The 26,204-nt window shown below is 39.7% G+C and overlaps 2 protein-coding genes across 3 annotated transcripts; one reads left to right on the forward strand and one right to left on the reverse strand.

The window, feature by feature from the left end:
- The first annotated feature begins 493 nt into the window (after positions 1–493).
- Positions 494–20,043, forward strand: LOC139657545 (homer protein homolog 3-like). The gene is made up of 10 exons (XM_071535426.1): positions 494–516; positions 4,988–5,144; positions 7,025–7,156; positions 7,394–7,498; positions 8,394–8,402; positions 8,978–9,111; positions 11,707–11,863; positions 15,710–15,817; positions 19,581–19,661; positions 19,858–20,043. Exons 1-10 carry the CDS (start codon positions 494–496, stop codon positions 20,041–20,043), a joined length of 1,092 nt encoding a protein of 363 aa, XP_071391527.1.
- A 3,408-nt stretch (positions 20,044–23,451) lies between these two features.
- Positions 23,452–26,051, reverse strand: LOC139657542 (ubiquitin-ribosomal protein eL40 fusion protein-like). Of its 2 annotated transcripts, none has more exons than XM_071535421.1 (5): positions 25,952–26,051; positions 25,347–25,458; positions 24,308–24,394; positions 24,077–24,179; positions 23,452–23,593 (listed from the first exon to the last, which is right to left on the reverse strand). In XM_071535421.1, the coding sequence occupies exons 2-5, from the start codon at positions 25,447–25,449 to the stop codon at positions 23,500–23,502; spliced, it is 387 nt and encodes a 128-aa protein (XP_071391522.1). In that variant the 5' UTR covers positions 25,450–25,458; positions 25,952–26,051; the 3' UTR covers positions 23,452–23,499. The 2 variants fall into 2 exon arrangements, with proteins under 2 accessions (XP_071391522.1, XP_071391523.1); XM_071535422.1 differs by lacking the exon at positions 25,952–26,051 and adding an exon at positions 25,903–25,925.
- Positions 26,052–26,204: the final 153 nt, after the last annotated feature.

Below are 26,204 nucleotides of genomic sequence, written 5' to 3' on the forward strand. Positions count from 1 at the left end.
GCAGCACGGTCGGTGTAGTCAGATACTGTAGCGCTTTGCAGTGAAATTCCCCCCTGGAGAATAAACCGGGAATAAAGCATCTGGTATCCCTGGACTCGGACGAAGAGGAGACCGGGACAGCAACAGCAGTCTAGGCGCAAAATTAGCCAGACTAAATATTGACAGATACAACAAAATCTCATCAAGGTTTTACATCGACATGGGGTGAGTGTAGCTGGGTCATGTAATTAGGCTCATCGCTGTAAAATGCGATTTGGCAAGGTATGTGTGTAAGAGCAAAGTTTTTTTTTCTTTTATCACAATGAAAGGCAGTCCTGTCCTTGGCTGCAGCTGTGAACTACAGGGGGAACAATGTAACCTACCTTCATTTTGGCCGTTTGTTCTCCTTACAGTCTGTCTTTTGCACTGAAAGCACATCAGTGAGTTAATGCATGCGGTGCTTTATCTCTCTCCCCTCTCTTTCACAGAAAAGAAGCCTCAGGCACCTTGTAAGATGTTTCCTCACCACAGAGAAAGGTAAGCAACCAGGACTTTGAACATTCACTGGCTTGTCTGTGTTTCTGAGGTTTTTTTTTCATTGAACACTTTAATTTCTTGCTCTTGTGACCTTGGAATGTCAACCACCCACATACACCTGACATGAATCTGTTCTTTGATTTCAGGACTAGGGAAAGTAAGCTTTAACTTATAGAAAAAGTTATATTACAGTAATTCTATATCACAGACTTATAATAGAGTTATGTTATTAATGGGACAGATAGCATAAAGCATGAGTCTCCTAATGTTATAGCCAGCTGTTGTTGAGGAGCATATCTGGAACAATGTTCTGGTTTCTTTTCTGTACAGAAACGCCCTTGCATTGTAATAACATAGTGATGGCTATACAGCAGAACCTTTTTAGATTTTATTTATCTATCAAATTAAGGCGGTCATTTTCTGTTTTTCCACATTGTAGCTACCTTATCACCCCAGAGACTCCTGATTATTTGATCCATACTTCTTGGTAATGACTCTGCTTAGGATGTTTCTATTGCAGTTGTAATTGAAAAAGAGGAGGGAGCACAGAAGCGCATGGCAGGCAGCAGTGCAAGAAGCTCATATCTTTCATACCATTTTAGAGAACTCTATGGTATCTGATTTGTTTAGTACGTGTGCAATAGCCAGTAGTATAAGTGTCTTATGGGTTTTGTCATAGAGTTAAGTACTAAGTACTTAGTAAGTGGCAAGTAAAGCACAAAGTAGGTTACTGTAGTCGGACAGCAGTGAACTGTCACAGAAAATTGTGTTGGCTGCTTATTAGAAATTGATTATTGTCTCCTATCTTTTAGATGCATTATTTCATTATTGTACTGTTGCGAGCAGACACACTATTTGTTTTAATACTAGCAAGGCCAGTTGATTTTAGGGGTCTAAGAGAAAGCTAACAAGGTGTCAATTTGAGAGTAATAAATATAATTGTAACATCTATGTCCTTGGGTAATTTTGAAAATCTGATACTGATTTGTAGCTACAGAAAGTCGGTCTAGGAAAAGAGCTGAACAATTTCAAAAACAGCAGTGAGTTGATGGTGGCTTGGTCTTTCTAGTGTTTAACAGTGTATATAAAACCATGCAATAAATCAGGATAAAGGGTGAAAGGAGAGATCCACTATAGTAGATTGTGGTATACTAGATGGTAGAAGTGTGGCAGGAATTAGTAGGGTTGTTCATCCTGCGGTGCAGCCTGGGCTTCCATCCAATCATTATTATCAGGCTTTGTTATGCTTAGAAACCCCCATTAAGCCCTGTAGGCCACATCCATCTGCTGAGGATGAAGGTTGAGTCACTGAAGATCCTTGAGAACAGAGACCACAGTCCAGTTAACCCTGACTTCTCACACACACACAAAAATGAGAATTCACACAAGAAACATGTACTCGCATGTGCGCACACACCATACTACAGCTCTATAGCACGTGTAACTGAACAATAAATGCTGAATATTGCACACATGGAAAAGAGCATATGCACACACACACACACTCTATCCGCCAGTCCTCTTCTGTTCAAACAGAAGTCTTGACTGTGTAACGGTCAAGTTTGAAACTGCACTGCCTAACCCCACCACAGAGGACTGACTGTAGGTTGGATTCCTGGTCAGTCAGGAGTATGGGTGAACCTGAACAGGTTCCTTGGGTCTGTCAGTGTGCAGCTAGCTCTGCCTCTCAGGCACTTGGGGAATGTGCTGGGAGCTAAAAGAAGCAGACCTAATGTGCCTCCGGCGTCCTCCTGGCTCCGGTGCTGCAAGGTGATCCCACCGGATGGGAGAGTACAACGCCGCTGCCAGATATTCAGTAGAAGAGCACCCACATCAGACCCCAGGCAAGGTCAAAACACGTCCACTGACCCTGCCAGTAATGGAATAACTTTATAACTGAGTGATGGGCATATTTCCCCTTTTTCACTGCCCTTTTGGACAGCACAAAGAAGTGATTGCTCAGATAGAGGCTGAGATAGCGAGTGAATAGGGTGATGCTTCAGTGTGAATCCTATTTGTTGCTGAATGTCACTGTCACTGTCCTTGTTGGCCCTAGTATGGGGCTCCATAATACAGCTGAGAGACGGCTAGAACTCAGTGATAAAAAGAAAGCCATGACCTTCAGTCGGGGACCATCATAAGGGAAACAACCACCAATATCAAAAATCAAGCATATTTTCAAGAAAACATTTATGCTTTTTTCCCTTAAAAGACCTTTTCTTCACATAACTTACGTTAGTTTGATAGTACTTCCGATGATCTATACAATGAATTTACTTAAATTTATTCTGCAATTATGCAACGATGGGAAACTGAGTTGAAGTGGGTTCACCCTTCACCACATCCCTGGTTAAGCTTAAATTCTATGTCAGTTCACCATCTCCTTCACTGGCATCAGAAAGTTTAATTACATGGTCCTGAAAATATCATCTAAATGTCAAATTCCTACATAAGCAGAAAGCCGTTATTCAGAATGACTATATAACCAAAGCATTATGTCAACTTCTTATATGACTGTTAAAGTATATTACCAGAGAGCCACAACACAAATGTGACTCCCAACTTCAAACAGACTGGACCAAAGTCAATAGAAGCTGGCTGTCACAGCGCAGTGCCCTCATCCCAACGTCCTGCCCTAGCCAGGCCCCAGATCACTGTATCTGTGGTGGCTGGGCCGTGGAAGCTGGCTAAGCATGAGATCCACTGACAACAGGGAGGATTACTGTGAGATGAGAAGGAGAATTATAGCGCAGGCTTTATCAGACTTGAGTGGGCCAGCCATCGAAATGCCACTGTTCACTACAGCATCTTTATAGCCAGTCCTTGAAACACTGTTTGTGTATGTGTGTGTGTGTGTGTGTGTGTGAGAGAGTATGTGTGTGATAGAGAGTGAGAGAGAAAGTTCGTGGGTGTGAGACTATATAATTTTGTTTCTTTATATCATGATCTAGCACAGAGAGAGACGGAGCGAGAGAGACCATTAATGGATTTGTGTGTCACTAAAGAGGTCAGATATAAATATACAATGACTGGCCAAAAGAATACAGTGCTCTTGGGAACAGTTACAGCAACGTACAACACCGCATAGAAAAAGTGGTGTCCTGGTTTTTACGATTTCCATGCTACACTTACCACTTTGAAAATGTGATCTTAAGGCCATGATACATTTTGATACAACCAAGACAACAGTAATGAACAGCAGTATCTTGTTGATAATTGTTGTAATCAAAGTTAATATTGTCCCCTTTGTTGACTCCTATTGTTGGTGAAAGCAATATTGCCCACCTTCAATGCCAAATATTTTCAGGTTCAGGCGTTTTTGCGGAACAGTAGCAAAAGACAGGAAAGATGAAAGAAGAGAGAAACAACCTGCAACACAGGCCAAGCACCAGTGCTCAAACCAACAGCTTTGGGATTACATGGTCAACACCTCTATGGCTGCAGGTCCCTATCTGACATATTTAGTATGATGATGATATGATGGGGTGGACAGTGATACCACATGGTGTGGCAGTAATGTACTCACAAATAGATCATCAAACACCGAAACCAGTCTTGCAGTTAGCATTTTTTGATTTACTACCACTGAGGTTGTTCTGCCATTACAGTGGCCTTGATCTTTGACCATTGGACATTCATGTTGTCATATGACTTTCACTGGGTTGAATATGAATTCATACCAAGGACAAAACACACAATAAAAGTGTGTATAGACCAGTGACTTTCTGAATAAAACTTTGTTGCATGTTTGCTTTTGAGAGTATCTTGAAGTATTTTGTAATTTTATGATCTGTAGTCTGCTCTCCAGTTCCAGACTGTATCTAAAATAGGGAATACACAGTAGTGTATACACAGTAATTGGACTGACTCTCTCACCAGCCGGAGAGAGAGAGAGAGAGAGAGAGCTTTTGCAGTCTTGCTGTTCATACCACATGACAGTGGCCAAACCATTTCTAGAACACTAGTGACACTGTTGCTTTGATTTATTTACCTCGTATCTAGGATACATTGCTGCAAACACTTGCCGGAGCAGAGCAGAGGGTGGAGGGTGAAAGGGACTTGGGAGAGGGTTCAGAGCGTTTTAGTCAACAGTGTGACAACATCGTATGCCAGCCAAGTCACAGCTCTGTATGACTGGCGAATTAGGCAGGAAAAAGAGTGGGAGAGAGCCAAAGGTGATTCCAACATCTGTCCCTGGATTGCAGTCAGACAAGACAGAGGAAGAGGTGCCCCATCGTCAAGAGAACATAGGTTTTTCCATAGAAAGTAACACAATTTAAGGGAAAAAGTTAATCAACACGCACATAGGGAAGGTAAGACATTTTAACTAAAATTGAACTGAAATTCTGTTCTTTCTAAACTATTGTTTGTGGACATTACAAGGAAGGGTTTGCATGTTGACATTTGGCTTAAATGAGCGTAATCTCCTTCTGCAGTGTTGCGTCGTCATCTCTATGTTTTGCTTCTCCAGGGAGCAGCCAATCTTCAGCGCCCGGGCCCATGTCTTCCAGATCGACCCCGCCACCAAGAGGAACTGGATCCCCGCCAGCAAGCATGCCGTCACCGTCTCCTTCTTCTATGACGCCAACCGCAATGTCTACCGCATCATCAGCGTGGGTGGGACCAAGGTGAGGTGGAGGATAATGACAGTGAAGGTGATGATGACAATAATGATGCAGGGAAGGCCGACAAATGGTCAAACTTTTTAAATTCAACTACGTAGCACAGGTCTGAGTTCATTTCTTTAAACATTTGAGACATCAAATTGAAAGTGTGTCAAAGGCTGAAAGTGTTATAAAAATACAAAATATAGCAGTTCCGACAGGTTGACCGTTGAGAACGGAGAATGCAAACCATATATCTTTGATTTGCTTGGGGAAGACTTGACTAGATGTTGATAAATCAAGACTGATATGTCCTAGTTTATAGGAATTATTATACATATTTTTTTAATGATTAGTCCCTGGTTTGGGTTTTTGATAAAACTATTCGACATTTGCTTTACTTTTTTAGGTGTTGAGTTTTACCAGAAAATCTGTAGGATTAAGAAATATGCAATGAACAAAACCACAGTGGGTGTCAAGAAATGAAGAGCATCTTCCTCGCAGGCCTTTGGATTTAGATTACTAGGAGGCAACAGCAAGCACTGGGAGGATCTATCTGATCTCTTCTTAGCACCTCTGGTCTGACCCACATTCCTGTCTCCCAGAAGGCAGTGCGGGGTGGCAGTTGGTCGGTCAGCAGCCCAATCCCACCAGGACTGGTATCTGGCTTCAGAATAATCTTCACTGCTGCTGCCACTGTCCAACATGTTATGTCAAACATGTTACCGCAGAAGTGCAGACTGCAGAGGCCCTGTAATCATTTGTTGGAGGGAAAAGGAGGAAAAAGCCTCCTAAGCTGCCATTGCCCTGCAATTCTGGGATTTTAAATCAGTTCCATTATTGTAATGCTGGAGATGACGTAAAAAGGTTTATAAATAGGTCTGCTCTAATGTGGGTTTTTTTTTTACTCGTGTAGCAAGGGGGGAAAGAGGTGGCTTCAGCCACGTCCCTGTGGCTGAGTTGTTGAACTGGATTCTTCAGTCAGGGGTTGTACCGTTTTTGTGTGTCTTTGCTGCTGGCCACTCTCATTTTTAGGAACATGGTTTAATGTCCCTTACGCTCTTCATCTGTTCTTGTGAAAGATAAGAGCATATCATGCGACAGAGCTTTTGTTTTTGATCATGATCAAAAAAATTAAATTAAGGGAACAAATTCATGTCTTCAGTCTCAAGTGCTTGATAGCATCTGTTTGCTTTCTTATAGGATTCCCAATGGACAGTTAATGCTTAACAGATGTCGCAATAATAAGCACAGATGTTCTCTCGCTGTTCTTCCCTTTTTTGATCAAACATATGAGGCAAGACGTTATCCCACTATTGACAAGGTTGAAGCATTTACTTAATGCAAGTGTTGTGTTCAAATAATGACCCAAAATTACACATAGGAGTATAAATTATTGAAATGGCCAACAGTTGTTGCTTTCATATGATGCTTGTATTGATGCGCAGCCTGTGTATCCCAAAAGGAGAAATCCACCATTTTAAAAATGTGACATCTTTCTTACAAAACTTTGCTTACGAACAGTATTATTTTTAGATAATTTATTCATTTTAACTTTTTAAATATTGAGCAGTGAACATCAGGTAAGTATTTTTCTTTATAAAAGATATATTGCATTTTGGAATAAAACTATGTTGGAATGCAAAATATGCAGTTGGTGAAACAAGTACTATCTATACACCACATTAAAAATTTCAGACTTAATATTTTACTCCCCATAGTCTATAGTATTAGTCTTAGTATATATATCTATAGTCTAAGTATTTTGTTTTCAACAGGCAATACTTGTTGGGGACCCTGTCTATATCTTTGTGTCTGCTATTGAAATATACAGTAATATCTCCAAATATCTTTTTCTTCTAGACCCCACATGAAGGTATGATTTGTTATCTCTGCATCTGCAGGCAATTATCAACTGCACTATTACACCCAGCATGACGTTCACCAAGACATCTCAGAAGTTTGGCCAGTGGGCTGACAGCAGAGCCAACACTGTCTATGGTCTGGGTTTTGCTACAGAGCAACAGTTGCATCAGGTAAATTAAACCACAAGCCTTTTCAGTCTCACCAAAGTCAAGTCTTAAACTGTTAAATTTGGAACTTGAAATCAGACTCAAGTTGAAGTCGTGTGCTGTGAATGTGAGTTCAGAGCACTGATAAATACCAAAAACGTTCATATCAACCTCATTTAACATGTCCAAACAAAGGTTCATTTGTGCTCTGTTGCTTTTGTTTTATTACACTAGATGTCAATACTTGTCCTCTTTTGAAAGTTCTCAGAGAAGTTCAAGGAGGTGAAAGATGCAGCTCGACTGGCACGAGAAAAGTCGCAGGATAAGGAATTGGCCAACACGGCCCTTACCATCGCTGCTCCTCAGGTGAGCTCAACCGTGTCAAGACAGTTCACCAAATTCCACATGGTTTACAGCAGAGGGGGGGGACACTGCAGAAAAACCAAATGTGTCATCAAGAAAGTAGAGCAAGTGGTCTCTTTAAATTAGTTATCAAGCAGGAAGGGTAAATGAGAAAAAGTCAGGACGATCCACAGAAACATTGAGATTTTCTTGGTATCGTAGGATTCAGGGGACACAGTGAACAAAGGCCAGGTCAGATGACTGTACCTGTATTACTCAGTTTACTTTGCAGCAGTTCAGCTATTTGACAGGCCGTACTATAAGCCGCTGTGATTGAATCAAAGGAGGGACGGAGAGAGGGAAGAAAGGCAAAAGAAGGATGAGCTGGGTCAGTTGTCTCCAAGGGAAGAGAAAGTGAGGAAAACTAGGACGATGGTAAAATTATCCCAAGCCGCCCAGTAGTGCACAGTGCGCCAGCATCCGCATTTTCTACCCACTGCTACCAAGAGGCCACTGACTGACATGATGATGAAAATGTAGTCAGCTCAGGGCTTGGACCACTTCTTGATCAATAGAGAATAATTATCTATCAGTTACGTCTGCCTGGTCCTGAGAAACATGCCCATTTCTTTTTAATTCTACGGCTGAATAGATTCCAAGTGGTGTCTCTCATTCCACGTCTACCATGTTTAGCGATTTAATGAACACAAAAACCCAAACTCCTAGAAAATTGTGAAATGCGTCAATTCTACTTGATTCTTGCTAAGTAGTGCTGCACTGAACTAAAACATAATTGATCACAGAGATAACATATGCTTGTGGTTGTAGTATTTTGAAAAGTACATTATGTATAGTGTGCTTTATGTTAAGTTGACATATTTCTTTGTCTGTTTTGCTACCTGATGGATTTCCTCCCTAGTTCTCACAGGTGGGTCTTTCATAGTTGTTTCCCTAATTTTATCTTATGAATACCTATGAATAGTCAAGTGGTATCATTTGTGCAGATGCTAAAAACTGTACTGTAACATTGTGTAAACTGCCTTCTCTCTGTCACTGAAGTACATAAAGATATTTATTTATACCTGCTGAGATAGGCCGATAGCACATGATGGGATGTCCTTAGGCTAAGCTCTTACTTTATCACTCCAAGACAGACACCTTTCCTATCTTAAGGAGCTCAGTACAACTCACTCCCCCATTGTGAATCCATCAAGACCAAAACAGCAATGACTTAGTTTATTTAGTTCAGTCAGTAGTCCTGCTGTAGCTTTACTTGTTTTAATTTAATATAGCTGGGTTTGAACACTCGGCAGTAGAAAGAATTTGTATTATTCTTGTATGTTTCTCCATTTGACATAAATGGGAGTATTGTGCCTAAAATAAAAGAATTATTTTGAAAGAAGCAACCTCCCCCTTTTCTAATGTATATATTTGGTAAGAGCATGTACTCTTTATAATCTTGTCTGTGTTTATTGTTAGTCTGTTTTCTATTGTGTTTCTCAGGACCTCTCGGATGAACTCCAGTCCCCACCGGTGATGTGTGTGAACGGGCCTGAGGACAAGCTGTTCCGAAGCCAAAGCGCAGACATCACCCTGTCTTCTGAGAAGGAGCGCATTAAAAAGATGCTGTCTGAAGGGTAACCCATTTACGCACGCACACACACACACACACCAGCCCAGAAAAAGGAAATTAAAGGGAAGAAGTTGGACCACAACTCAGTGAGTCAAATCTCACCCTCTCCAAGTAATTCAATGCCATGAAAGGTTCCCTTTGTGAAATGCTTGTACTTGTTTTGTGTTGTGTGTTTTATTTAACATTGTTTGGAATGACCTGCTCTGTTCTCAAGTTTAGTGATTATGTTTCTACTTGTTCTTTGAAAATCTTTCATCGTAAACTTTTACTGTCTCTTACTCATCTGCTCTGGTGCACAAAAAGTACATATAGTACTTGAGAATTGATTTGAAACGAGAAGTAAGACTAATAAATGATCTCCCAAATAACTATCCATTGCTCAACGACATGGACTTATTGTTGCAGTGTAACTGACAGTGAAGACAGTCATTTCATTTAGGCCCTAGTCAGACTTCCACACGTCTCCACTAGTAGGGCTGGGAGTGAAGCCTACATGTAATGGGATTACAGTAAACTGTCCTAGTTACTGGAAAAAAAAAAAACAGTAATCAGCTGCACATTTTTGAAAAGGCAGGTGATTACTGGTCAGATTATTCATGTTAGAAAGGAAAGGGCATTTTGAGAGATTTGTGATATATAATTTTGTTTGAGTTACCATGTTTAATGTATGTTAATCATCATGGTTACTGATGATGACAGTATTCAAAATACTGTCTGTAAATTAGAAAATAATGTCTACTTAACTTCATAATATTTAGATTTTGGCTACAAAGTAATAAAGTAATTTATAAAAGAAGCTGAAATTGATGAGATTGCATTACAAATTTGGAGTGACCCAGTAGATTATGTTACTGATTACAATTTTGAGCAGGTGATCAGTTTAACTTAACCATGTCATTTAATTTGTTAAGCTTTCTTGGACACTCGCCAGACAGGAAGAGGCCATTGCTAATGTGTTGACTCATACATAACATGAAATAAGGCTTGTAAACAGCCCTTCATTCAGTCCTCTGAGCCACCCACGATGCTTTTATACTCCACAGTCCCATTATTACGACGAAAGCTGCTCCTGAAGTGGTTACCATGGTAAATTGTTGCCATGGGATAACCTCAAGCTTTCTAGATGTAGAAGGACAGAGTGATATCAGGGCATGGGATCAAGGATTAAGACAGAATTTTATGGACCTTCTGTGCAAATTGCACAAAATCTGAGGAAAACGTTCAGTTATAGCAGGTGTCGCTTATGTATTTTGTATGTAATGTGTAATGTGCCATACAGCTACACCCATCATAAACCTGGAAAGGGTCTATTTTACTTTTGAAAGCATATTTTTTAAATAAAAATAGCAAAAACTATGACCAATGAAAACCAAACAGAATTCACCTTTAAGCTGCTAAGAGTAAAGCGTAAAAGAATAAAGTTTTACAATCAAAACATTTTAAACTTGAACCAAGGTTAGCAATGACTGGTGCTAATGTAATGGAAAAATTGAAAAAAAACCAAACTACAAAGCAGGAGGCTCTCTAATGCTGAATTTACTGGCCTTATTATATTTCCACGTTTTAATGACAGTGATGATTTGATCAATTTGCAGCAGTCATCTTGTATGCTTTCAACAAATCCCCTATATTCCACTTCTTTGTGCCCTTCAGGCTCACAAATAGGTCTAGAGCTTGACTACCCAATTTAGTGAAGAATGCAGTGTACTCTCATTTCCTTGATAGCAGTCTTTGAATGTCAGAATTAGTCTCTGGCATGTCAATTCTTTAGTCTTGTTTGCTTTCTGGAGTGAGTGTATCTTTGTTTTGTTCTTCGGCTTGTGAAATGAGTCTTGCTCTGGGCAGTAGGTGTGTTGCTGTAGCCTGGAGTCCTTGTTAAAACATACTTAGCTTTTTGTAGTGGTTTGGCTGCTTGTGTTGATCAGGCCAACAGTGTTTTCATCATGTTCCAAACCATTGTTAGAGGCTATGTTGGCTGTTGCTGCACTGCCAGCCATAGCAGTCGGTAGTGATGACAAACAGTTGCTTCATACATCAATCTTGTACTCAAGACAGTTTTTCCAGCCAACTCAGATGGCCCCTCAGTTTTAAATATAGAGCAGGCATGGGCAACCATGTGCCATGGAGGGCCAAGAGTCATTCCAACCAAACACTACAGCAGCTATTTCACTGATTAGAATTGCTTCATCCAGAGAGGAACTAATTAGTAGTGATCAGCTGGTGTAGTGTTTGGTTGGAGTGAAAACCTGCAGACCCTCCATGGCACATGGTTGCCCACCCCTGATATAAAGAGTCAAGTTTCATTCCACAGAGTGTGCAAAGGTCTTCATCCAAACAAAGAATGAATGGAGTGCATCCCATTTGCTTATGATGTGTAGATTTGTGACCATGTATGTCATTGTTCTCTCTCTGACCCAGCTTTTCTGTCACTCTCCACTGTGCATTGACCATTAAAACACAAGAGCAAAAAAATCTTTAAAAAAGCACAACACTTGATAAAAGCAAAACCCATGATGCTGCACTTCATGAATCATCATTATTTTCTCTCTTTGCCTCTCTCTGAGTTTAGGCATCAAATGCTCGAATGCTTGTCTTTCAGGTCTATCTGTGAGATGAACCTGGAAGCTGAGCTCTTCACTCTGCAGGATAGCAACACCAAGTTGGTGGCAGCACTACATGAGGCTAATGCCAATGTGGAGCAGTGGAAGAAACAGCTGGCAGCATATCAGGAGGAGACGGAGAGGCTACGAGACCAGGTGAGACCCTCTGCCGTGTTCAGATTGAGACTCATGTGAAGGAGCTCTTTGAAGATATTCAATTCAACAATGCTTACCCTGAATCTCTATTATCTAATTCAATACTGACATATTAAGAGACTAACATGTGAGAGACTAGGCATGAAAGAGGAAAGGGGGGGGGAGTGGTCTCCTTTGAAGACGCTTTTTCAGTTATTGTTAGGAGAGTTCATATAATGCTGCAGTCCTAGATAACCAGGGGACTCGTGTATAAAAGTCTGCGTAGATTTCACTCTGAAACATGGCGTACAAAACTTGAAAAGTGCATATGCATGGTCTAAACTTTGCGGGATGGCACGCACATTCTCACATCAAGTTTATTTTTATGCATCCCGACGTGTGGGAAAACTGGCATACGCAACTTTTCTGTGCGTACTCAACGTTTATACATGAGGCCCCTGAACCTGTAAATACAGGTTGCTTAGGTAACTGTAAATTTCAATTGTACAAAACAAAAACCACTGTGCTCATTTGTTCTGATTTATTTTGAATGGACTAGTTGTTATATGAAAAATTTGGTAGGGCCATTGAACCTAAATATATACTATAGATACCTTTTTACATAATTTCTACCAAAGACAACTGTTAGATTATATAAATAGATTATAGAAATTCAAAGATGAGACACGGATGGGTAATGAAGTTAAATTCATGCATCATGGCGTGAAACACTGAGAAGTGTTAAGGCCATGAGCATCTCTCACGGCCTTATGAAGGTCTTTTGCCCTAACGTGTAACCGAATCCTTGTTCATTCCTTAGTAACCTACAGGGCAGAAGTTGATGGTTACCTAATTATCAATGCTAGAGCTGTGACACTCTGTAATGGCAGCAGACAGTCAGGTTATTGCAAGAGTAAAGCCTTGCTCAAACAAGAGAAAGGTTAGGCTGGTGAGTCAGTTCATCTCTCTCTTTCCTCTTTCACTTTCTCTTACTTTCAATAACGACTGAGTTGGAAGTCTCAGGCATGTGCCCTTTCTCTGCCGACAGAGGTCACACAGGTTTTGATTGGGTCATCGTTTTCAGACAATTCATTTCCTTCTTTTTAAAGTGTTTGTTCAGAAAAAAGAAAGGACAAGTTAGTTTGGCTGGTAGTGCACTAAATCATTCTTTGACAAGACTTTTGCTCCAGGCTTTTTTTCCTCCAAAGCTTTAATCAAGGTGCTCTCTGTGCTGGTTGAACCGGTTCACACCCACTGGTGTGTGTGGAATATGCACGTGGCAATGTGACTTTTACTATAAGGGAGTTTGGTCTAAATACACTGAACCTCAAGTTTTTACATTTGAATTACCATTGAGGTTGACCATTGGATGCAGATCCTTCTGTCATCAATACAAGGTCTTTCAGGTTTGCTGGTGTAATTCCTTAGGGAACAACTTTGCCTTGGGCTGACAATTGCAAACCTCTGTGATTCGATGGTTTAATACCTTGATCCCTTTCCATTATAGCCTAGCTTTACAGTATTGATCCCTACCTTTTAATTGTACCATTTTGTGATTTCAACAAGGAACTGTTTTCACTGTTTTGATCCTCATTAACAAATGGTCCTTAAATTCATACAAGCTCTCATTCCCTCTATCTGAAGATGGGGACCAGGTGGCTGAAAATGGTTCACGTCTCTGGGGTGGTGTGAGAGGGAGAGGGGTTTGTAGGACAGCGATATCCTACTTTCAATGCCCCAGTTAGGAAAAAATGAAAAATCACCAGAGGGAGCTGGCAGCCTCTCGTTTCTTTTTTTTCTTTCTACCACCCCTCCTAGTCTCAGCCATACACGGTTAAAAATAATCCAGCCTCTCTCTTTCAAGACTCCCTCAGAGGCGGGGACCTTTTTAGAGGTGTCCTTCTAGTTTGTTTCTGTTTTATAGGGCCCAGCTGACACTGCAGTGAGGATTCAATTCCCATTTACCTGATAATGGTGGTGTGTCTATCCCTGCCTGCTGCTTTGGGAGGAGTCTCAGCTGTAGATTCTGTTTAAGCATATATTTATTTATTAAAGAAATATTAAAAATGTCATGTGCAGATGAGATAAAAAGCAAGAAAGGCTCATGAAGATTCTTGCCATAAAACATAATGTGGGTGTCGCAGTGAAAGTAATTACAAGTCAAGGTTGGTTCATCAGACAGACTCTATTAGAATGTGCCTGTATTAGAAATTTAAGCTTGTAGAGTCATTAGCTGTTGAAGTGCAAGTGGTCTTGAATCTAGGAAGGTGCAGGTTATTGCATTTTTTCATGTTGAGATCACTGATATCATTAACTCTGGGTCTTAAAAATGTTTTGATGAATCATAGAAATATGTTTAATATTTTGGACATCATGTTTTTGAGCTCCAACATTACATTTGATAAACACAAGCTTTGCTCTCTGTATATAGAAAGGTTTTTCTTTATAATGTGTTTGTGCCTGCTACTTTAGAGCATGATTCATAGCCTCAGCATATTCTTTTCCACACCGTAGTTAACAAGTAGGCTACATTACTTTCAGCCTGATAGAACAAAAGAGAGAGGTTTTCATTAGCCTCCACCCCATCCATAATAGTGTTTCTCCCTATTTTCTAGACCTTAATTTATAAGAATATAGAATGCTGTGGTATTGACGATCTATTGACCTGTTTCACTCAGGTGGCAGCAATGCTGTTACCTGTTTGAGGAGTAGAAAAACAGGGGTGAATGGGATACAAGGGGATGTGGGAGATTCAAAGAAATAGAAGAGAGTAGAGGAGTTTAGATAGGAAGGATGAGAGGGGATGGAGGAGGTAGGGTGGTTTCAGATGGGTTAGCGGATGTTGTGTGTGATAGTGGCTGGAAAAGTTGGATGAGATGGTGTGGAATAGAATAGATGGATGGGTTGCTAGTGGTTTATAAGAGATTTGATGGGATGGAAAGGGGAAAAAAGAGAGTAAATGGTGGGATTAGAAGAGGTTGAAAGGGTAGAGGGTGGTGGATGAAATGGAGAGAGTGGTTTAGGCATTTTAGATGGCACAGAAGGTTAGTTCCAGTACTTTTTTGTTTGTTTTCTGTTTTTTGTTTAGTGCAACTACTGTTTCAATGGTGATTTTTATTTTTAAGATTTTAAGTTGTTAATTTAGAGTGTTTTGTCTGCACTAATTACTGTATGTGTGGGTAGGGGAGGGTCGAAGGGGGTTTGTGATGTATTATGTTTACACATGGACCCCAGGAAGAATAGCTGTTACCTTGAGTAATAGCTAATGAGGATCTAAATAAATGAATTAACAGCAGGGCTCCTGAAGTACTGGAGCAAAATGAGTAAAGTCCATTTCCCATGGTGTAGATGTATTACCTCCAAATATGATGTATCGAGCCTCATCTCACCAGACTTTTCAGACAGTTTCATCCAGGGAGAGGGTACAGAAATTTTGGGGATTTGTTTTTACATTATATTCCTTAAGCAATAGCACATGCAAGAGTGCTATTGACTTTAGCACTGCTTTGCTGTGGTCACATGCACAAGGCAGAAGGCTGTAGTTCTCCGGCACAGCTTGACAGCCTTGATTGTATTAATGGTGTCAAATGGTAGCTGTGCCTCATCCCTCAAAAAGTTGTCTGAAAAAGGACAGCTTGGGTGTTTTGTTCGGAAGTGATACATTTGAAAGTGTGTTGCTGTGCAATTGAAAATACTGCTGAGTTCATTGTCATGAAGTATTGACTCTAGTAAAGTTATGTAATAACAGAGGTAGTAATTGTGGTGGTAGTAGTACAGGAGTAGTAACAGTGATGGTAACAAAGTAATTTTACTGAGTGATAAATAGCTTTAGAAATCACTAGATTTCCTGTGTGTTTGTGTTGTCAGGTGGCTGAAATGGAGGCCCATGGCGGCCAAGGCCCCAGTGATCTGCTTAAGGATGAGCTGACCCAGTCACTGGAGGAGTTGGAGGCCCTGCTTAAGGCCAAAGACGAGGTCAGTACTTTAATTTTCTTAAAAATGCAATGTTCGACAAAAGAAATAAAAATTTAAGATGTTGATAATGATGTCACTTTCTACAGCTTCAGTGATGTAGAATAAAGTTATCATACTAATAATTTCTAGCTTCATTTAATTGTTTTCCATAACTGCTACTCTTAGCCTCTTCCAAGGTCCTCTAAAAACTATCACACTTAAGTCTTTATCAATTTGCAATGTTGCCCATTCTTGTGTCTGCACATGATGCGATTGATGTAACCTAAAACATCAAGGTTGCATAGGATGGTGGGACACCCCAAGAAGAACCCCCATTGTGAGAATAATGCATCCACATCAAAAAATTATGCAAAAAAATGTTTTTCTCAAAACATTCAAGATAAATTCCCATGTGAGAGATCATTAACAATTACTTTAAGATTTTGGCGATAATAATATAATTTATTCAGATTGTCATTCCATTAACAGTGGGATAATCCTTTGTTTTACATGAAGACCACAGCAAATGTGATGATCCACAAATGCAGCTGATGTTCGTTTACCCCGGAACAAAGTCCTTTTCCGCAGTAACTTTCTGACCAATGAAGGAACAAGACTAAGGGTTTAACAGCCCCGCGACATTGAATTTTTGTTCCTGCTGGGAATCAAACTCGGGTCTCCCGATTGAGAGTCTGCAGTCTAACTCCCTGCGGCACACTTAAAGTGACCCATAAAGTGATGAACAGAGTCAGATGGTGTGATCCATAAAAATAATTGCTTTCACCTAGCTTTTGTTGATAAATTATGGTTCAATTGAAACTATGCTGTGTGAAACATAACCGAACCAAACTGTAAATGCAACAAGTAAAAACCTATCCCCTGATTCGGACCAAAGTAAACAGACTGTGGTTTTGAAAACACCCTTAGTGTAGGTAAACAATTGAACTAGCCAGCCTCATAACATCAGGTAACCACTGAAAGCAACTATCAAGCTAACAGCCAAAGTTTGAGCTTGATCTCCATAACTAGTCAGTCGTCCAAACCGCAATACCCTGTATCCTAACAGGTACATTCAGTTTTCAACATGATCAGCCCACCTTCTATGTGCTGCACACCAATATACCCGGCATCATTAGAAAGAACAAAGCATTTAGGGGCTAAGCTAGTGAAATAAATGCACACACACAAAGATGGGTGTCAGATTGTGCACCCAATAATGTAATGTAGCTATTAGCCATGGATACTATAGTACCCACCTAGTGGTGTGTGACTTAAGAGCAGGATAACTTTATATACTGAACAAAAATATAAACGCAACACTTTTGTTTTTGCTCCCATTTTTCATGAGTTGAAATAAAAGATCTAAGACTTTTTCTATGCACACAAAAGGCTTACTTCTCTCAAATTTTGTTCACAAATTTGTTTAAATCCGTGTTAGTCAGCACTTCTCCTTTGCCAAGATAATCCATCCACCTGACAGGTGTGGCATATCAAGATGCTGATTAAACAGCATGATTATTGCACAGGTGTTCCTAGGGCTGGTCACAATAAAAGGCCACTCTAAAATGTGCAGTTTTATCACACAACACAATGCCACAGATGTCGCAAGTTTTGACTGCAGGAATGTCCACCTGAGCTCACGTTGCATCACAATGATAATGCACGGCCCCATGATGCAAGGATCTGTACACAATTCCTGGAAGCTGAAAACATGCACTTGCATGGCCTGCATACTCACCAGACATGTCACCCATTGAGCATGTTTGAGATGCTCTGGTTCGGTGTGTACGACAGCATGTTCCAATTCCTGCCAATATCCAGCAACTTCGCACAGCCATTGAAGAGGAGTGGACCAACAGGCCACAATCAACAACCTGATCAACTCTATGTGAAGGAGATGTGTCACACTGCATGAGACAAATGGTGGTCACACCAGATACTGACTGGTTTTAAAAAAAATGCATATCTGTAGCCCTAGTCATGTGAGATCTATAGTTCAGTGCCTAATAAATGTCTTTTTTCAAGATAAACCTGCACATTTTAGAGTGGCCTTTTATTGTGACCAGCCCAAGACACACCTGTGCAATAACGATGCTGTTTAATCAGCATCTTGATATGCCACACCTGTCAGGTGGATGGATTATCTTGGCAAAGGAGAAGTGCTCACTAACACGGACTTAAACAAATTTGTGAACAAAATTTGAGAGAAATAAGCCTTTTGTGTGTATACAAAAAGTCTTAGATCTTTTATTTCAACTCATGAAAAATGGGAGCAAAAACAAAAGTGTTGCGTTTATATTTTTGTTCAGTGTACATGACAGTATAGCCTATTCGAACAAGTCTCTCTGACCTGTCCTCTAAAGGCATTAACAGTATGAAACCCTTATTTTTCTTCGTATTGCCATAATATTCTCCCTTTAAAACCACAAACTAATTCAGCCAAACAGCTAACATTAGCTTTCTAATAGTAACTTTCTGGCACAACCCAACACAATTTTTCCTAATGACAAGCAAGCCCAGTCCTATCCCATCTCAAATGATTCTCCTTCATAAATGAGCAGATGGTTGATATATCATCCATTTAATATCCAAAATACATTCCTTAGATTTTTATGCTCCAGTCCTCTTAAGTTGGCTGCTCTCTTTGCTAAAGTCTATAGTTTAGGCTATAAAAGTAACTTGAAACATTCATACTTTTGGCATTTATGGTAGACTTAGAGATAATGTTACCATCGAACATGACAAATAAAGGTAGAGTCTGTAAATGACACTTGGAACAACAGCTGACTCAAAATACCCAATTGATGGGGAGAGGGCACAATCTTTTTGTTTGCATTCTTGAAAAGCTTGTCCTTCTCCCTCAGAAAACTTGGGGATAATCACCTACTATTGCTGTGATTCCATGTTTTTCAAAGATTGTAGAAAAGCTAGTGTATGACTGAACTCTGAAGCATCTGAATGCCCATTATAGTCTGTAAAATTATGGATTATTAAAGAACTACTCTGCAGATGTGGCTGCCCTTCAGTTACTTGATGACATCCAGTCTGCTCTAAACAACAATGAGTCAACCTGGAGCAACTTAGAATGAGTGCAGCAGTAGGATAAGCTTGAATTTCTAGGTCAACAAAATAACAAACAACCAATAGTGAGGAGCGCGAGGGTCAGAACCATTCTGACAATATTCCAGTGACTCTAAAGTAATTATCTAAGAGTGACATGCTACAGAAAGAAATAAGAGCTGAGGAGAGGCGATCAATTAAGACAGAGTCTGATTGTGGTGTGTTAACTGGGGCTAATCTGAAAGCGGTGTTATTAATATTCTGTGCTTGCCCTCAGCCTGGCTTGAACTGCAAGCGCTCTATTCACCAGTATTACTTAACGATAGTTAAACATGCACTATCTGATCCAATCCACCACTTGAAAAGTATACAATTCTCCTGGTCAAGCTGGGACATAACTTACTGTAAGAGTTACTTTACACCAAGGGGCTATATTGCATGTTATCACCCACATTACTAATGGACACCTCTTATTTTGAATAAGCTTTGCTCTGGAATTGAAAGACAATTCAATGTTTCAAAAGATTTAACCAAATGACATTCAGCACTTAACAGTTCAGATAATTGAGGTTTTACTGTAATTAACAGTGGTACAACCATGCTATCATCAAAGATATAATGTTTTATTCAGCTATAGTATCTCAAGAAAATTGAGATTAGAAGCGAATAGAGATGCTAAACTTATAATGAGCCAACTGACAGCATTATTTTCATTCCTTTCCAGGAAATCCACATTTTGCAGAGCAAGAAAGCAGAGTACCATGAGATGGAACAAGTGAGGGACGAGGCCATTCATAGATTACAGGTAGAAATGAGAAGTTATTAAGACACCTTGGCATGCTTTCACAGATTTTGTAGACATTTGTTGAGTAAAAGTAAAACAAAATCTGTCAACAGCAGTTATATTGACTTTATCAATAGTTTGGAGTACTGCTCTGAAACTAATTCTGTTTGTAATTTTTCCTTGCTCATCCTTCCCCTCTGCCTCTTCTACACTGCAGGAAATGGAGATGCGCAACTCAGAGTTGGAGAGGCGCATCCAGAACACAGAGCAGAACCTGAGTAATTCTCTCGAGGAACGGGATCGTATGGACACCGAGATCCAGAGGGCCATCGAAATCCTGGACATCAAGATCTTTGACCTTAATGACCTCCGACAAAGCCTGGTTAAGCTCATCGACAAATAAGATGGGGAAAATGGAGAAATATAATCCATGACAGAGAGATGGAGAAGAAGACAGGGTTTAATTCACCATGGCCAATACAGAGAGAAATGAGGGGGGAATAAACAAAACATGATGGAGCTGGTCCTGGTCCTCTTCAAGCACAAGAACCACCTCGGCTGTGGGAAGATTGCAGCTACTCCAAGTCTCTGTTGCAGCAGTAGCTATGCTGTACTTCTCAACATGTTAAACATAGGTTGCGGTGTTGGCCTAAGCAGCAGCATATAAATTATATTGTTTGTACAATTTAATGTAACGCTCATGTTTCACGTTGCTTTCAAGAGTAACATTCAACGCAATAAACCGACTGTAAGGTAAGTGCTTAAAAGTGCTAGACATTTAATATTGAGAACTGGTGCTTGTAGTTTTTCATACTTTTCAGAGGCACTGATTTTTGTAAAAAAAAAAAAATTGGGGATGCAGTGTCAACATGAATAAGACGCCTTATTTGTTTCAAGTGGCAGGTGATAAAAAAAAATATTTAAAATGAATCCATGCAAATGGGGCAAAACACAAGTACTGCAAAGTGGATGGAAATTAAAAAACAGTAGAAGAGAAAAATATTTAAAATGTCCTGATTTGCCTATTTAATATCCTGCATACAATGATTATTACTGAATAACTCAAGAGCAGATTTGTGAGGAGTTAAATTGATCTGTAAAAGTCATGCTGTTATGTATGGTCTTGTACTTAGACTATGCATAATTTAACAACTAATATCAAATGTACATTCTGAATATTATTAAGCCTGGTAAACCTGTATACAGTAAAGGATAAAGTGGTTCTAGTAGGTGCTGTTGTACAGGGATAAGGAAGGACATGTATACAACATCTAGAGTGTCTAAGTACAATGGCATGTTGATGATAGTGTATGATAATTTGGTAAGGCATGGACATACAACTTAAATACATACAGTAGATCTGAAAATCATTAGCATTTAAGTACAACACACCAAAGATCAAATGTTAAGAGCACAGTCATTGGTAAGATCTTTCAAAAGCTTGTCTAATATCACATTCTTGTTTATGTTCATAGGGAATGTAATATTCTAAAATAAGCGAACTCCTAATTAATACCTGTGGGTAAGTAAGATACATTAAGCTATAAAATTTAGGACAAATAAGTGTTTTCCACATTATATAAATCAATACATGCTACAGTTATTAGGAATCATAAAGAATAATAGTTAAGTCATTGATTAGTCTGCTACAAATTACTGATAAGTTTAACTGACAACATTTGGACTGGCCCAGTCTGAAAACTCCTCCAATGCATCATGTCTTTCTCTTAACGAACCACTGACCTGATAATGACTTATGAGAGCAACACATTTTAATACACGCTTGCTTTGATTGGTGTGATGCATTCAAGGAAGTTTAAGAGACATTTTATGCCCTCTGTCATTCTTCAGCACTTTACTTGATATTTAGCTGGGGGCAGCACCATGCCATAGGCCTTGTGAGTGTGGTTGTATTGTATGAATACTGAATTTATTATTTAAAAAATAGAATGTCTACTTCAAAAATTTAAAGTTTATCACAGATTGTAACTCTGCAGTGCTATGTTTGTATTATTTTTGACAAGCCTTATTCAGAAATTGTTCTAAAATATGGATGGATGTGGATAGTCATGCCAGCTCAAGGTCTCAAACACTGGGCTGTTGTTATATGGTTTGAAAATAAAAGCAAAGAACACAGTGACTCAATCATTTCAATTAAACTTTTTCTTGTGTAATGAATAATGTTGTTTTTTTCTGTTGGCCATCTGGTATATGAACTTGAATTTAACCATGAGATTAACCCAAATGGCCTCAAGATGTCGCTACAATTGATTTGTATTTACTTGTGTTCAGACACAGTCCATGCAAAACCTTGGAGGAAATCTTGGCCACATGCAGCAAGAAGTGGCTAGTCAACAATGGGATGTGATGCAATGGCTTCCTCCTTGAGTGTACACAAAAACAAATATACGTATGTGATAAATAGACACTCAAAAGTTTGATTTTGTTGTTAAAATCCACTTTGAACATCTTAGAAACAGACTGATTGCCCTAGCTCTGTTTACTGCGGAGTGATTCACAGACCAAACACAAGTTACAAGGCAATTTATTGGGCTAGTTTGATCTGTGTATCTCTCTCATTTTTAAATTTGGCCTACATGTGCTAGATGCAGCACATGCTCACACTGCAGTCGTGGAGAATTGCTCTTGCGCAGAAGGTGAATGGTGTACTTTGACACGGACTTGTCCATTTCTGAGAGGCTCAAAGTTGAACTTAAAAGGAAGACCAAGCACAGAGACTACTTTTCAGGTTGGACTGACATCTACTGGTTAAAAGCATGCTATTGCAATCTGCTATTGGCTGATCTTGTGATAGGCTGATCTGTGATATAAGTTACCTGTTGTTTCATGGTTTGCTATAGATCAGCCAATAGAAACCAAGATCATATTTCATATTTTGCATATTTCCAAATAAGACCTACCTATAACTCTACAAAAATGTGCCAATGAGCCAATTACACGGAGTCAATTGCAACCATCTTTGCCCATTTGCACAAATCACACAATGATTATGAAGCTAGCATGACTTTACTTACAAGAAACATGTTGTGGGTATGTGGATGTCCATTATTACTGGATACACTAAGCCTACAAATGCAGTCCCAATTGTGAAATTGTCACAACCCCTTACCAGTAAATGCAAGTTGACTTGAGTCCAAAAGCTGCAACTGATACAGCATGATTTATCAGTACCAATCATGATTATGATGTGATGATGGATTGGCAACATCTAGAATATGCTTGTGTACCTTGAGGCACTTGTGTAATTGGAGATCGTATGCACACAGCTTCATTATTCATATTAAGGTGTACTTATTCTTTAATAACTGGTCCCATAGTATGCTGTAGCCCTTTCTGAAATAGGCTATCTTAGGCTAAAATTATATCTTGATGTGTAGATTAATTTTGCTATTAAATCTGTGACATTTCTTGATTGGGAATGACAGTTTTTGTCCATGACATAACCAAATATCAGATTATTAGATTTCACATGCAGGCAAATCTGACACGAAGACACTCAATGTGTTGGCAATGAAAAGATCTTACCTTGGCCAGATGCATAGAAAATCACTTTTTTAATGTGTGTGTGGGTTGGTAACTTTTAGGATCTTGGCAAATTCTATGAGTAGGGAGTGCCAATATAAAACCTACACTGACTTGATACTTTGATACATTTTAAATTTGGCTAGCTATGGGTGAAAACATGCAAGTATGCTTTCTTTAAGATCAAGTCGTTGAATAACCCCCTACTGTATTCTGTATACGCTGTGTTCTGGGGCATCATTAGAAATAAGAAAGTGCTAACAATCTTGCTTGTCAAAACCTTTTAATGAAAATATTGACAATTGATTCCAGCAGTCTACTTCAGCTTCTTCTTGGGTCGCAGGTTACTGGTGTGTCCACACTTCTTCTTGCGGCAGTTGACAGCACGTGGATGCAAACGAGCATAGCACCTGGCATGAGGGGAACCAAATGTTAGACCGAAGTACCCAGCATCATCCTGTCTTTCTCACCGATTCAAGTCACCGGTGTCTCCCTCTTTCTCCCTCTCTTACGGACACAGCACCAAGAGTAATCAATGTCTTCAGTCATATGTATCTCTGCCTTCATTCCAAAGCAAAGGCGTCATCCCTAAGCTCTACTCTCTGTTAAGTACACTCCAAAGGGCCACTACTTGAACTCCACCAGCTACCCTAAAATGTTATCATTTGGCTTGGATTAGAATTTATTTATTATATTAATAGCTTTGCCTGAAAGGAGCAACAAAGCAAGAAATAAGAGGTTTTACATTTGACATTGTCTTCTTTTGAGGTAGCTTGTGCAGGTAGCGATGGTGCAAATAGAATGTTACTCCTTTCTGTCCCTGTCCCTCTCTCTTTGAACTCTAATGTGATCAACATTACAATTATGAGGATGTGCTGTGTGTGCATACGTACTTGCGGCAGACCATCTTGTCACAGTTGTACTTCTGAGCCAGCTGTTTGAGAGAGGGCTCGATGATGCCCCCTCTCAGACGCAGGACAAGATGGAGGGTGGACTCTAGGCAGAAAAAGAAATGGGCAAGTCATTTAAGATGCAGCAATGATGAAAGAGACTGTTGACAATGATTATTCCTAGTCTACCTTATAGCATTTGAGATAGTTTAACACTGTGGAGGTTTAGCCTACCCTTCTGGATGTTATAGTCAGACAAGGTGCGTCCATCCTCGAGCTGTTTTCCAGCGAAGATGAGACGCTGTTGATCAGGGGGGATACCTTGATAAGAAGGTAGTGGCAAATGTGAATGAGGGTTAGGGATGAAAAGTCATGTAACAGTCACTCTTCAGTCTCTTATCTTACACTACAGATGAATGGGAGTTGTGTGTCCAAAAAAATGGGTGAGAAAACTGAATAAATACATTCCTGCAATTGGTGAAGAGTGCTGCCTGTACTTGGAAGCAGGCAATTAGTAAGCTTATCTTTGGGTTGGATACTGCTGCTATCAACTGACCCTTGCTTCACTTATAACTACACTCTACTCCATGCGATTTTTATTGCACCTCATGCCAGTGGTTCTCAGTTGGTGACCGCATAGTTGGTGGTGGCCCATACATTTCCTAAGGTCCATCCCACAGTTCAAATACTCTGGAAAAAACACCTGTCACACTGCCAAATCGAACTGATTTAGTGATTTAGTGAATGAAGGCCTTCCCATTGAGGGGATTTTTTTTACTCCCTGATTAAGCTAAATCTGTATCTGGGAAACTATCCCACAAAGTTTAGGCAATTACACAACACTCTGTCTGAGCCAAATTAGATTTTAACAGAGGATAGGATGCTACACTTTTCCTTAGTCTTAGCAAGAGATTTAATGGTGAATGAAGGAAGAGAGATTAAGAAAACACGAGTTCAAGTGGTTGACAACATAAGCAATATACAATATAAATACAATATAATAACATTTTTAGTTGTCAAAAATTTGATAAAATTGTAGTGATGATACCTGTGGATCCCCTGAGCCTTCACTATTTGTGGTTGACCATTCATGAAGCCATACTCGGGTTTGTGCATGTAAAAAATGAATATGTGCTGCCATAGCTGATCACTTTAATATTAAACAACACACATCTTCCTTTTGAAAAACTCTTGCACAGTCAGAGGGCTTATCTTAGACTACTTTAGTGGCCACTAATATGTTCTCAGTCACATCCACACACGCTTAAAGTACCTTCTTTGTCTTGGATTTTGGCTTTGACATTCTCGATAGTGTCACTGGGCTCCACCTCAAGGGTAATGGTTTTACCCGTCAGTGTTTTCACAAAAATCTGCATCTCTGGTTACTATAAAGAAGAGAGAAAATGTGTCAGTCAGACGAAGATAGGCCGACAAATACACAAGCGATGCACAAAAGACTAACAGAGATAAAACTCTCTAAATCTGCTGCCTTGGATTGATGGCGTACTTAGATGATAATGAGTAACCTCATATTTAGAACTGACTAACCAATTTATTTGCTGTACTCCACTATTTCCCACACACTCCTTTATACCTAGAGCTGATCGTTAAGAGGCTTAACAGACAGGAGTCACATTGACATTATTATAATATTATAATATCACAATGTAAATGAAAAACTGCTCACATGCCTTTGTACAAATTCTGACTATGAACTCAAAACCTACACTTAATTCTAGGAGTTTAACAGGTAATACCAATTTATACATAACACACCACAAAACAATCTAGTTAAAAACTGCGCAGGTAGCCTATATAAGAGCATTTACCAAAACATAACAAAAAGATCGTCTTCGAAGTAATGAAATGTGCACTCACGTTGAGACCATCCACAAGTAGGAATCTGACGTTGACGGTCCTTTGCGTCAGCCGGGAGACAAGCCAGGGAGGTTAGACAAGCTCGTCAAGTGAAGATCCGATCTGTTCCTGACAGGAGGCGGCGGCTGAAGAGAAGCTGACAAGTGCTGACACGTTATATCTAAAATACCTTTATCGGGGGAGAAGATCTGAAGATAGGGTCGTATCAGACATGCAGAACGAGATGGCTTGTCTCACAGATCCCGATTAGTAA

The sequence above is a fragment of the Centroberyx affinis genome, unplaced genomic scaffold, assembly GCF_046629955.1.
Source record: "Centroberyx affinis isolate AG114_WGS23_722 - 3 ecotype Tasmania unplaced genomic scaffold, CSIRO-AGI_Caff_v1 ptg002707l_1, whole genome shotgun sequence".
In the NCBI taxonomy this organism is placed as follows: Eukaryota; Metazoa; Chordata; class Actinopteri; order Beryciformes; family Berycidae; genus Centroberyx; species Centroberyx affinis.